The following is a 13,373-nucleotide window of genomic DNA, read 5'->3' on the forward strand; positions in this document are numbered from 1 at the left end:
CAGGCTGAAGGCAGCTGTCCAGCAACATGAGGGCAGGAGGGGTGTTCTTTCAGCCCTGGTTCCAAATATGAACTCGCTTTTTACTTGCTAAAAATTGATGGCTGCTCATGCAGGTCTATGCAAGGATATTCCAGAAAATAAATAGAGTTCTCAGCAAGACCTCCCCTGTAAAGGCCTTGCTGAAGGGAATGCTCATGCAGTATTTTTTTTAAGTTTATGCAGGAAGCGTGCATGAGATTTGAAGCCATCTATGACAAGCAGCCAAAATCAGGCTAACGTGAACCCCCCTATTAGCTTACTGCTATCCCTGCTGTACTTTATAGTTAGGGTGTTCAAAGTTGACTTGCATAAAATCATAACACCATAAAATCATAAAATTCTAAGCTGAAAAAAATATGTTGCACCCAAGCACTCAATTTAGAGCAACATTTCTAGAATGGTACATATGAAATCATCACTTAAAGTTTTATAATTTTATGATTTTATGCATTGAAAATTTTATGATTTCAACTTTGAACACCTTTACTTGCGCAATGTTAAATTGAACTGCACTTGAGAAACTGCCTGTGAATATGGGGCCCGGGGCTTTCTTTCCGCTGCAGGCAGTCGGGAGGGATGCTTACGTGATCCGGATGTTGCATGCCTGTACCCTCAACCGGCCAGACCAACACCACTGAACCAACTCCCGAGCACACCCACAACCTCGGTCTTGCCGAATATCAAAGGATTCAAAAAAATTGAAACCCGTAAATCAGCCAACATTCCGCCAATCAGTGACCCGTTGTCGATGGCAGGGCTGACAAAGATTGTCTTTGTCGGCAATCTGCCATACTCTCACTCGGACGAGTCAGTCCGAATCAAATCTTGCTTCCTCCATGACTCTGACTGTTTGATAACTCTCGTAATCTTTCTTTCTTCTCCCCGGGTGTACACAGACTACAAAAACAACTTGAACAAGTTTTCGGAACAGTGGGGCAAGTGGCTTGTTGGATTTGACCCATTCCCTATTCACTTGATAGCCGCTGTTTACCAATCGATCCGATTTCAGACTTGACTAATCGTACATTGAAATCGCCATTTTCTCCTAAAGACCCGTGTCCAATTTCAGAATCGCGTATGAAAAGGAATCGGGGAAGCCACGCGGATTTGGATTTTGTGAATACTTCGGTCAGCCTCCCTTGCTTTTTCTTGGCAGTATGGAGGTTTCTAAACCCATACATTCAAAAGGATCTCATTCCGATAGCTTAGGCCTCTTTCTAAACCATATCGACGACCTCGATTTTTAGATACCCAAACCGCCGAATCTGCTATTCGAAATCTACAAGGGATCGAGATTGGTGGACGAGCTCTCAGACTAGATTTCGCAGACGTCGGTAATCATGATACCCGGGAGGCAGGAGGTCGACCACCCCCAACCAAAGGGAGACGAGCAGGTGGAGCAGGCCCAGCCGGCGGAGGTAACATGCCCACAGAGCCCAATGGATCATCCGGCCGAAATACGGGTCCCATCACAACCGGACTGCCACCTGATTTGCCACGTGGCCAACCCTTGGCTGCAGGTCAAACTGCTACCGATCAAATCTCACAAACTCTCGCTGCTATCCCACCAGCTCAATTGGCTGAAATCACCGGCCAAATGAAGGTTAGTTTGAAATCCATGCTGCCGAAGTCAACGATTCAGTCTATCGTGTCTTTCATTTCGCATGTGCTTGTTGTTCCATTCCCTATGAACTGAAGAAGACGCTTGCTTTTCCTATCCTGACAGCAACTGGTCGCAAGTGCCCCCGATCAAGCCAGACAATTATTGAATGCTAACCCACAGCTGACATATGCTTTATTCCAAGCAATGTTGATGATGGGAGTCGTGGACGCCTCGATACTCACACGCATGCTCGCACCGGCTGCGATGCAAAAACAACAACAGCAGCAACAACAACAACAGCCCGTTCCACTTGCAGCTATGCCTTCACACCAAATGCAAGTCGGCTTCGGCGGAAATGCCTACCCACAGCAGCCTATGAGGCCAGCTGGCATGCCACAGCAAACCTCATACCCCGCATCGCTAGCGCCCCTTCCGAACTACGGAATCATGTCACAGCAAACTGCTCCTCCACAAGTCCAGCCCGCACCAATTATCACCCAACAACAGCAACCCCTACCTGGACAACAGCCTCCAGCAAACTCTGCCGCTCAACAGGCTCAACTGATCCAACAAGTATTAGCTTTGACACCGCAGCAAATCGATGGACTCTCCCCGGAACACAGAGCGACCATTTTACAAATCGTTAGTGAAGTTTTTCCGATTTTTTCATCGAGCTCAACACCTGATCAATTGAAATTTTGTTATCACGCTGTAGCGGCAGCAAGCGCTAAGCAACATGGCAGGACGGTAGTAATCAAATACCAAGCGCAACAAAATAGTTTATTGTTACTTGAAAAGACTCAGCAAACGTCATTAAACACCCCTGCTCTGTTCTTTTTTGCTCTCTCCTTGATTTTTTTATCAGTTCTTTAGTCTCGTGTACAGTTCTGTCTTTTGGTTGACTATTTTTACCTTTCTGATGGAGGCTGTTCATCAAAAAGTCATACCTTTCTTTTCATCTTTAATTGTCTTCTACCAGTTACATTTGCAGACAGAACCAAGTAAAGAATGGTTGCTTTATTGTTGCAGATGTACTACAAACAAACATATCTTGTGATCGGAATCCTACTATTCACACAACACGCATATAATTTTTGGTTGCAAATTAAGATGTATGTAACAGATGGGTTTCGTCCGCAATCTGACATCGCAAGCGAAGATGTTGAATTAAGGAAACAATAAATGATGTTACCAGTTCACATAGATTACACTTGGCTAGCTCTATTACCAACTTCTGTTGCAGTCTTAATTACGTTGGGATGTCGAGGAAGGAAAAACTTAAATGGTTATAGATCATGTCCGAGGTTCGCAAGGTTATAAACCGTTGACAGCGCTGACCCGTCATGCTCCCCTGGCGTAATGGTAACGCGTTGGACTTCTACCAGCATCCTGTGGGCCCCCGGGATCCAAAGACTGCGGGTTCGAGCCCCGCGGGGAGTGTGTCCGCGTGATGACCCTAGTGTTCGCTGCGGTTTTTTTTTTCGTTCAGTTTCACGTTACAATTACATCGCAGGTTAAATATGGAAGACTGTCCAGGCGGGAGCGGGAGTGGTGAGCAGCGGCGTGTATGTCCACCCTGGTGGACACCTAGCTTTATGGAATTTTTTGACTGGGGCTGAAACCCAGCTTTTGCATTGTTTTCCTCCTATTCTCCAATGGTTTCTATTTTATATCAATCCAACCAATTTATCAGGCAGCTACCACCTGTGTCAATCCAATCCATTGGGTTTAAACCAAAGATAATTTTCCCATTATCTTTTGCTTTTCCCCTTGACCATCCATTGACAGACCTGCCCTGTATAGGCAAGGTTGAAAGCGATGTGCTGCAAAAAGCGCGGCGGGTTTGGTGGCCGCTTTTCTGCGCTGAAAGTAGCGGCCCCACCCAGTGCTGAGTGCACTACTGCTTTTTCCGTAGGAGAAAAGGTGGGGACCTTCTACTTTCAACAATCACGCAGCCGTTTCCCCGCTGCGCTTGCACTAATTGGGCTGTGGCTCTTCACCCTGAGTCTGCTGAGAAAGAAATCAGCACTAGTCCACTTTGTGGACTGTTGTTATGTCAAGGCAGATGTTGGTGATCACCTTGAATTATCTCAATAATTAGGAGACGGAATTCTCCTTACTTCTTTTGGGGGGTTAACCTCACACCAAGAACCTTTGAGCCTTCTGAGAAAGACAGAATGAGAGCGAGGCAATGTAATCTGCAATACAGTGTAGCTATTAGCAAATTTTCTTCTCTTTTTTTTCTTGGTTTGAGCTTGATCACTCACCTTGTACTTTTCCTAACAATGAGTTAGCGTTGGTGATGACTTCAGCCTCTTCCATGAATCTTTCTGTGGAATCTATTTGATGGTGTTAGAATATCTAATCAATTAATTGAGAGACAGCCCTATTTCTCAACTTTGGTGTCTAGGTATATTCCCTGCAATAACAACTGGTGAATAGCATTTACCTTGGGTATTTTCTTGCTTTTGGTGGTTGTACCTACATTCATCAAAATTGATTTACTCAGTTATTTTGGCCCACACAGCGCAACATTTTGGACTGTGGATGTGGTTAAGCTTTTCTTCCGCAGCTGTTTGAGCTTGCAGAACCTTCTTCACTTCTTGAGGACGGTACTTCTCACCTTGGCTGGTATTCCCAACCTAGACTTGTCTGCCTGCTCCTTTGAAGTTCAAACCTTTGCCTTCCTTTCTGTGTACCTTTTCCAAAAAAACCACTCATCTGACTTCCTAAAAAGTCTCTCCTCTTTCATTTGGGTGGTTTGGATGGGGATGTTGGATCATGGTTTGATGGATCCCTGGTCTATTAATTTTGCCAATTGGAACCCATGGGCTCAAACCACTGCCAATGTTGAGGGCTGGATCCCTTGACATGCTAATGAAGCGTAGAGGGGGAGGCATCAAAAGATTGTCCTGATCTCAACACCAGGTACTTCCGCATAGGCCCTGAATGTAACTCAGTTTTCCAACTTTGAGGAGTACGCACTCCTGGAGCAGAGAGGGGAATTTTTCCACTCAACCTTGCTGCCGCCGGTGTGATTGGGCAATAAATGCGCAGGACCCTTGTTATTCCAACAATGTTGGTGTACCCGCCCCTCTCCTCCAGGAGGCCGTTGTGACAACCAAATGATCATTTCTGACCCCGTCAGTAAATTTTCCCCTGCAGAGGGAATCAACATCCGGGGGACACAGAGGCAGGGTTTCAACAGGAGATTGGCCTGTACCAGTGGTGTAGGCAAGGAGTGATGCAAGCAGCCAGGGCAAAGAGGTAAGGCTTCTGAGCATGTAGTGCTTGTGGTAGCCTGCCCTGAGATGTGGATCAAGGGGTTGGTGGATCCTGATTGAAGAAGAATGGCCAAGTTGGGGGAGACAGTATGTTGGGGCTGGGTTTTTCTGTGGTATTGAGTTGAGCTGTCAATGGCATAACATACCCAAACAGTCTAGGATCTTCAGTAATACTTAAGTTTAATGCTGCATATTCTTCATCCTATGAAAATCTTAGCAATGGGGTGGCATCAGAACACAAGATATGTGGGAGTGTGGTACCTCATGTTCTGACTTAAGAATTTGAAAATTTTCATGGCACATATAATCTGAATAGTTATAAGCTACCTGAAGTTTGGAGACTGATGGGACATGTTAAAAAATCATACTGTTACACTAGAAGAAAAATTCAAGCAAGTGCCATCAGTGGACATGTGAGAGTAGGGCTGGACCCCGGGTGATACCCAAGAGCCTCCAGCCCTGCCGTGGTAATACCCGTCGGGAATACCCGAGGAGTAAAACCAGAGGTTTTGCTCCCGTGGAAATACCCGCGGTTACCAGGTTGGGTACACGGGTATGCGCGGGTATTTTACCCGGAGGGTACCTGCGGATACAGGGTATATCCGCGGGTACCCGGTCTCTCCAGCCCATTTCTGGGACGTGTACATACAAGTTCAATGTGGCAGATTCCCTTCGACCACTCACCAATAGGCATCCACATGGATCCGGCGACCAAATCGGCCCCCGCGAAACTAGAGCCTTCCCAATCAGCCCGCAAGTCATGGGTTTGGAAATATTTTGTTGACTCACCAGAGAACGACAAGCTCCATTGTACTGTTGTTTTAAAGAAAACTGGACAAGCCTGTAACGCTCCAATTACTCGAGACAAAACTGGAAGCACGAAGTCAATGATGGAGCATCTACTCCGTAAACACCAGCTCATGGACCCCGCCAAGATTGAAGCTGGATCCAAGGATATAGTCTCTATGTTCAAGCGCCAGAAGACTGAGCAGGGAAATAAGGTATTGTTATTTTGGTGGAGACTGTAAAATGAAGATGTGTCTGGTGAGAGTCGAACTCACGACCTCAGCTATGCTGAGACACATACTGGAGTGCTGCCTTTACCAACTAGGCTACAGACGCTTGTGGCTGCCAGCTGGGTGGTTGGTTGGTAGTGCTCATGGGTCGATCCGACAGCCCTCCATACTGTGGTGATACATCATGGTAGCAGACTAACAGACAACTCAACACCCCCCCTTGCTACATGATGGGAAGTGGGGATTGACCCCAAGAGAGAGTGGGAATGAGACCCATGAAAGATGATCAGCGTAGGGATTGAACCCATGATCTAGATGTAGGCTTATAGGGGTTTGCGTGGTCTTACAAGTAAGCATTCACAAATTCATCAAGTCTCTATTGTAAGCGAGTAGCGCTCAGGTAGCTCTGGGCTCATAACCTTTGGAGACTGTAAAATGAAGATGTGTCTGGTGAGAGTCAAACTCACGACCTCAGCTATGCTGGGACACATACTATGTGTCTGTTAGTCTGCTACCATGATGTATCACCACAGTATGGAGGGCTGTCGGATCGACCCATGAGCACTACCAACCAACCACCCAGCTGGCAGCCACAAGCGTCTGTAGCCTAGTTGGTAAAGGCAGCACTCTAGTATGTGTCTCAGCATAGCTGAGGTCGTGAGTTTGACTCTCACCAGACACATCTTCATTTTACAGTCTCCACAATTTTGACCTCAGAATTTTTGTTATATTTTTTTCAATCAGCAAATAAGAAATTAATGATGTTAATTGCTATTGTAAGTTCATCTCGGACGGGCGTCTCACGTCAAACTCGTTGAAGAAAGCTATTGCCTATATGATTGCCGATGCTGATCTACCATTCTCCTTTGTTGAGCGCGAATCATTCCGGAATGTCCTAGAGCTGTTGAACCCATCTGTCCAAACCGGCCAGATGCTCTTTGGGAGGAAGACTATGGCTCTGGAGGTACATCATCTCTACGGTGCACACTCTCAATACTTGAAAACGTTCTTCAAAAATTTCAAGCATGTTGCATTTACACTTGACGCTTGGACTTCTCCAAACACAATGGCGTTCATGGCCGTTACTGCCCACGCAATTAACTCCAAATGGGAGCTTGTAGATGTTGCAGTTGCAATGCCTGTTATTCGTGGTTAGTCAAAAAAAACTCTACACCCAATGTGAAAGATTGTTGTTCTGACGTCAAATTTATTTGCAGGGGCTCATACTGGAGTTAACTTTGCCAAAACCTTTATTGAAATCCTTGAACAATATGAGCTGGTTGAAGCAATAGTGAGTATCACAGCCAACAACGCATCCAACAACTTGACCTTGGCGACAAAACTCGAACACGCTTTGGGTGGCCACTTTGAAGCATCTGAACATCTCTTGGGCTGCATGGCTCACGTCATCAATCTTGCCGCCAAGGATGGTATACGGGCCTTTGACTTGTCTACAAACGACAACCACGATGAACAAGAAATTACGCTTGACCAAATGGATCGCAATGCTATCCCCCCTAGGACACCTGATGGGACCGGTATTGATCTCAAGACTGTTATTTCTTGAATCCATGGGCTCACAACCTACGTCCGGGCTACACCACAACGCCGCAAACAGTTTCTGACATTCTCCAAGGCAGCCGAGACTCAAAGCCAAAGATCCGATGAACAATCAAGTGGCTCTAGTGCTGTACCAAGCGCCAACAAAAATAACGATGATAGGCTACCCATCCTGGATGTCAAGACTCGTTGGAACTCAACCTACAAAATGCTCAACCGAGCTTTAGAGCTTAGGGACACATTTGACATGTTTTCTCATTGCTCAGAGGCCTCAAAGTATTCCCTCAACCCTATGGAGTGGGACAAAGTTGCACAAATGGCTGAGTTCTTGAAGCCATTGAATGAAGCTACTTTATTCCTTTGTTCCAACAAGTACCCAACACTCAACATCTCGATACCTTTCTACATATCCTTAATGAAAACTCTCCTTGAAGTTCGCAATCGGTGTGACACCGGTCAGCTTATGGAACCAGCCAAGCAGATGGTAGTCAAACTCAAGAAATACCTAGTTTCTGCGTTGGACAAACCGGCTCCGCTATGCGCAATGATACTCAATCCTCGTATCAAGATGGGCTACATAGAAAACAACCTCTCATCCTTGTCTGACAAACTCGGAATTGGACTTGATCAAGCCACTATTCTGGCTAATTTCAAATACGAGGCTTGTTGCTTTGATCGCAGTCCTTCTAAGTGCGGTACCAGCAAACCACAACAATCACCAGTTCAATGTTCAATTCTAGCGGACGTCTTTGGATCTGTACAGACAGCGAACAACCTCGAAGCGGAAATCAGTCAATACCTCAAAGAGATAGCCGAACCAAGCGAGACCGAGGTACTAGAATACTGGAAGCGCAAGAAATCAACCTACCCTTCGCTCTCAGGAATGGCGAAGTGCTTCCTAGCCATTCCTGCCACCAGCACATCGTCGGAGCAAGTATTTTCAAAATCAAAAAGCATCATCGGTCCCCAGCGCTCAAGTCTCAACCCAGAATCAGTTGAGCACCTCCTTTGCCTTAAGGAGTGGTATCGAAGAATTGGAAACTTAGATCCATTACCTTACAACAAAGACCAGATCACTGAGACCACCCAATAGCTCTTTTTCTACTTGATCTCTATTGAAATTTAGAAATGAAAAAAAATACAAAAAGCCCTGACTCCTGAGGCAGCTGTCTTAGCCCAAATATCCGTCGGTCCCCGTGAGATCGGCGGAGTGCCCCAACTCTTATACCCGAGAATGCCCGGCGGGTATTTTTAGAAAAAAAACCTGCCGGCCCCCGACCCGTCGGGTCGGATAGCCGGGTATACCCGTCAACCCCGTCCCTGGGGTCCAGCCCTATGTGAGAGCTCTAAGGAATCTGGTGATGGAACTTCAGCCTTTGTCCAAGCTTCAATGCACAGTGACTGTGCCAAAAGAACTGATTTCTGCTTGAGCGGTGTGGTTATTTATATAGGCAAGCGCGGTAGAATGTCCACGCGGGGATAGCCCGGGCGGGAATGCACAAAGCCGCTCAGGCCGAGTGCATTCCGGTGACATAAGCACTGAGGATGAGGTCAGGAAAGCACGCTAAGAAAGCTTACGGAAAGTCACGCGCGGACTGGAATGCACGGATTGTGGATTGCGGATTTCGGATTGGAGCGGAAAAGACAGGGCTGGACTGCGGCGGGGCTACACACGTGGACTGGTAGCAGCGGCGCGTCAGCGGGTGAGCCACGACAGCCAAAGAGGGTTCCACCAGCGGGCGGAACCGGGGTGGAGGCGGTGGCAAGAGACCGACTGACGGGGGCTAGACAGAGGACGGCGGGAGGTCAAGCGTCGGAGACGAGCAGAGTCTGGGAAAGTGACGAGTGGTATAGCGGGCGGAGCTGGAGGACTAGTGTGGGAAAGTGTCAGACGTGCGGGATCGGGTGGGAACAGCGATGTGCGGGGAGAGAAGGAGGGGGGAAGGGGCTGGAGTATTTTCTCTTCTTTGGACATGGAATTTATCCTATGATTTGGGAGAATTACTCATCATTGTACTTACAACTACGAACGTACTAGAGTTATTAGGAGATTATCTGGGATCTGATCTTTACTTTGAGAGTTACTTGCGAATTTTGTGCTTACAAAGTGCGGAGCTTTATTCAATTGCATATTATTACGCTATAGATTAGGATCAGTAGAGGAGCGCTGAAGGCTAGCAGAAAGTAGCAGTGCGGAGCTGAGTTACCGACAACCACACAGCCCGGACACTAAAGTTCTTGAAGGAGGCGGTCAGCGGACATTTCCACCGACTAACCAGCTTTCATTCTCACAGCACAGCTAGGATGGAAGTTACACAGGAGAATGCCACATGTCAACTGCTGTCACTTGCCTGACTTTTTCTTGCAGTGTTAGCAGTCATTTTCCTACCAAGCCCTCTGTGCACCCCTGATATCTCATGTTTTTATGCCACCCCATTGCTAAGAATTTCATAACATGAAGAATATACAACATTAAAGTATTCCCAAAGTTTTTACACTGTTAGGGTTTAACCAATAAGTTCAGTTAGCAGTCATTTTCCTACTACTTCCAATGTAAAACAGCTTTTGGGAGTTGTTCCTCCAAGCCTCAAAAAATCATCACTATGTTTATTGTTTTAATTTTTTCATATTCATCTTCATATTTGGAAGCTTATCTTGAAACATCTCACCAACAAGAATGACTTGAAGTTGGTAGGTTGAGATTCTAGAGTCCAAAACAGTGTAGTATATACAATTGTCTACCCACTGTACCTGTTATTTTGTTGTTTCTTTTTTCTTTTTTGGTGGGGGGTGGGGGTGGAGAGCTGTTGGCATGTATCTCAATCTGTTGTGTACATGGGCTGCGGGGTACCTCATGTGGTTTGGCGAGGGCAGTCGGTACGCTCGTCAAAATTGTCCTTGCAGAGGCTCTACAGCCGTTGGTAAACCTATAGTATAGCGACCACATTTGTAAAAGAGCCCCCAAAAGGGCACGGGGGTGGAAATCTGCTCGCGTTATACCGAGCGGGTTTTACAGGACAAGGCTCTTATGTCGGTGCCAAACGGGGCCCCAGCCATGATATGAGCCTCACGAAAAGCCCATGAATAATTTCCTCTGGGCGATTATTGTAGGTGGGACAAATTCTTCGTGTGGGCTGGCCACTGATGATAGTCTGCTCTGTACAGTGCTGATGGCGGATGTGCATCGTTTTAAGTTTGCCATACTCGTCGGTGTGCACTGTGCAGTGTTGCGATGTTTGGTATCCTGTAACCCAGCTGTAGTGGATGAGAGACAGACTTGGATGAGACTGGTTACCCACACTCTGGCTGCAGGAGATGGCAAGAACTGGTTGTGTTCTGTGACGAACCCTTGGAGTTCTCCCGATGAAACCTGGCCGAGAAGAGACTTTCCCTGGCCACCATTACCACCGCCATCTCGAGACAGCCATATAAGCGGATGAGGAGCTGAACGCCGAACACACAAGCACCCGCCCGACTCGAGATGTTGATGATCGTGGCCCTCACCCAGCATGACAACCAGCAGTCCTCGCCCTCCCAAAACTCGCTACTCAAACCATTCCAACTCACGTTCACTCAAGGCTTCATCGTCGGCCAACTCTCATTGTAAGATCATCAGCTCTCCTTCTTCAATCCTTGGATTCTCGCTCACCGAACCTGTGCTTGCATCTACATAGTTTAGTGCTCGTAATATGTTTTGTCAGGTATGTCGTATTCGAAGATCCAAAGTCGGCGCAGAAGAAGAAACCAGGCGGACCACAGCGGGTATGTTCTTGATCTTCTTCTACTCTATTTTCCTTGTTTTGAATAACTAACACCCAAAAAACCCAGAAAGCATTCCACGCCCCCAACAACCGCCGTGCCAGCAAACATTCTAGAAGGCTTTCTTTTCACGACAAAGCGCAGGGAACGTCCGAGTCAGAGCTTCTATCCAAACTACCGTACGACCTCTCCAGCCATCCCCCTGAAACAGCAGACTGGCTGAACGTCCTCCTCGCACAAGCCATCATCGCCTATCGGAGCCTCGTTCACGGCCTAGACGATGATCCCTCGATGCCAAAAGGAAACAAGGCAAAGGAGATGGTCGAGGAAGCTATGAATTTCGCCCGCGGCGAATCTCCGGGGATCATCAGTGTCGTCGGTGACCCCTTCCGTACCCCTCACGATTTCGTCCATCCAGGGCTCTGAAACCTACGACTTTTTTTTTTTTCTCTCAGGATTATATCACGGTCACCGAAGTCGAGTTCGGAAAAGAGTACCCAGCCTGTACAAACGCAAGAGTGAGGCCAGCAGATGAAACTGGTAGAATGGTAAGCTAATCGTTCGAATGTATTTGTTACCACGTTTTGGAGAATATGTAGCCCCTTTTGTCTTCTTTGATAATCTTGACCAAGCATAGTGAAATCGATACGTTCGTACATAACAGAGGGTCGAAATCGATATTGATTATTCTGATCGGGTCACATTAGCGATCGAAACTAAAGTCGTCGTTAATTTCCCGACTGCTCGGTTTGCGGTCTTGCCCATCTCACTAGGCTTAACTCTCAACCAACTATCTGCTACGGTAGGCTCAAATATTGTTCCCTGTTCCTTAGCTCAGCCTTCTTCTCATATTGCTCAGCTGACTGCGTTTGTTTTTATTGGCGCGGAATATGTGCGCATGAACAGATCATGGCCGAGATTCCACCGATCGCAATCCCCTTGCCGATGAATGACGATCCGTCAGCACCTTCACCGGCGATTTTGATGTCATTAGATCCCGACTTTACATTGTCAATGACGACGACCTCATTATTGGGTTCTCGAGCGAAACTGCAAGATGTTCCGAAGATTGAGCAGCTGATAATGGGAAGACTGAGAGGCTGGATTGTCGACAACCTGGTGTGGCCGAAGGTTCGAGTGTTGAAACTACCTGGGCTTGGCAACAAAGGTTCAGTCGAGGATGCAGCGGATGGGGAGGGTGAATATGTTTGGGTGGAAGGCACGACGAAGGAGAGCAACCCGCCGGGAAATCCGAAAGAGTCAAAACCAAAGAGCATCATCCGTGAAGCTGATGAGGATGAAGGTCCCGCTTCGAGTGCCGAAAGCTTCGACCCCCCACGGGCCTTCAGGCATTCTCTTCTGGGTCCGTCTCCAGGCATTCCCCTCAACCCCAAACACCATCGGAGCACCCCTTCTGGTTCCTCCAGGGCCGTTAATATGCCGCTCCTATCGCCCTGTGATTTAACTGAATCAACCAGCCGGCAGCGGCACCCATCGACGAGAACGGATGGCCGGCAAGCTCCTCCTGATTCCGATGGGTATTCGAATCAGCCAAAGCCGCCCGGAGCTTTACCCGTCTCAGCCCGCTCGATCGGCAGTTTTGTGGACAGTCAACCCCTACCCACGCTGTCCGAAGAGAATCCCAACAACTCGACAGAGCATGAGTGGCTCAAGTACCATCGCTCCCTCGACACGCCTGTCGTGGCCAGCAACCGTTTCGCGGAAGATAGAGGCCAGTGGGCGCGCGCGGGGGGAATGAGTGGCGTCCCGCTCGGCTTGGGCGGCTCCCAAACCCCTAACCTGGGCTATGGCATCCGCGAACGGATCCGAGAGGCGGAACGACTCAAAGGCCTGCGCGCCAATGATCTTGATGACTCGTTCACTTCCCAACGGTGACACCTCTGTCTATGCATCCTTCTGTTGTTTTAGATCTAAATCTTTCTAGTTTTTTCTTTGCACATACACCTCTCTCTTTCTCTCTTCCACTTCACCGACACTCATGCTCAAGCAACCCCGCACACCCGATTTACCCCTCGTATACACCTTTCTTCAGTCAATCCAAGTTCATAATTACTTTGAGGAACGATTGTATGCAGTTGAACTGAGGAAACT

General features: G+C 47.5%; 2 protein-coding genes across 2 annotated transcripts; both read left to right on the forward strand.

Moving 5' to 3' along the window:
• Nucleotides 1-787: 787 nt before the first annotated feature.
• Nucleotides 788-2,393, forward strand: PtA15_9A85 (uncharacterized protein; the record flags this gene model as incomplete). The annotated part of the gene is made up of 6 exons (XM_053172963.1): nt 788-846; nt 936-974; nt 1,091-1,167; nt 1,287-1,642; nt 1,766-2,284; nt 2,358-2,393. 6 exons carry the CDS (start codon nt 788-790, stop codon nt 2,391-2,393), a joined length of 1,086 nt encoding a protein of 361 aa, XP_053023516.1.
• An 8,590-nt stretch (nt 2,394-10,983) lies between these two features.
• Nucleotides 10,984-13,157, forward strand: PtA15_9A86 (uncharacterized protein; the record flags this gene model as incomplete). Its single annotated transcript, XM_053172964.1, has 6 exons — nt 10,984-11,105; nt 11,177-11,264; nt 11,331-11,636; nt 11,717-11,809; nt 11,926-12,063; nt 12,168-13,157. The coding sequence occupies 6 exons, from the start codon at nt 10,984-10,986 to the stop codon at nt 13,155-13,157; spliced, it is 1,737 nt and encodes a 578-aa protein (XP_053023517.1).
• Between the last annotated feature and the right edge of the window lie 216 nt (nt 13,158-13,373).

The sequence above is a fragment of the Puccinia triticina genome, chromosome 9A (genome assembly GCF_026914185.1).
Source record: "Puccinia triticina chromosome 9A, complete sequence".
NCBI classification, from domain to species: Eukaryota; Fungi; Basidiomycota; class Pucciniomycetes; order Pucciniales; family Pucciniaceae; genus Puccinia; species Puccinia triticina.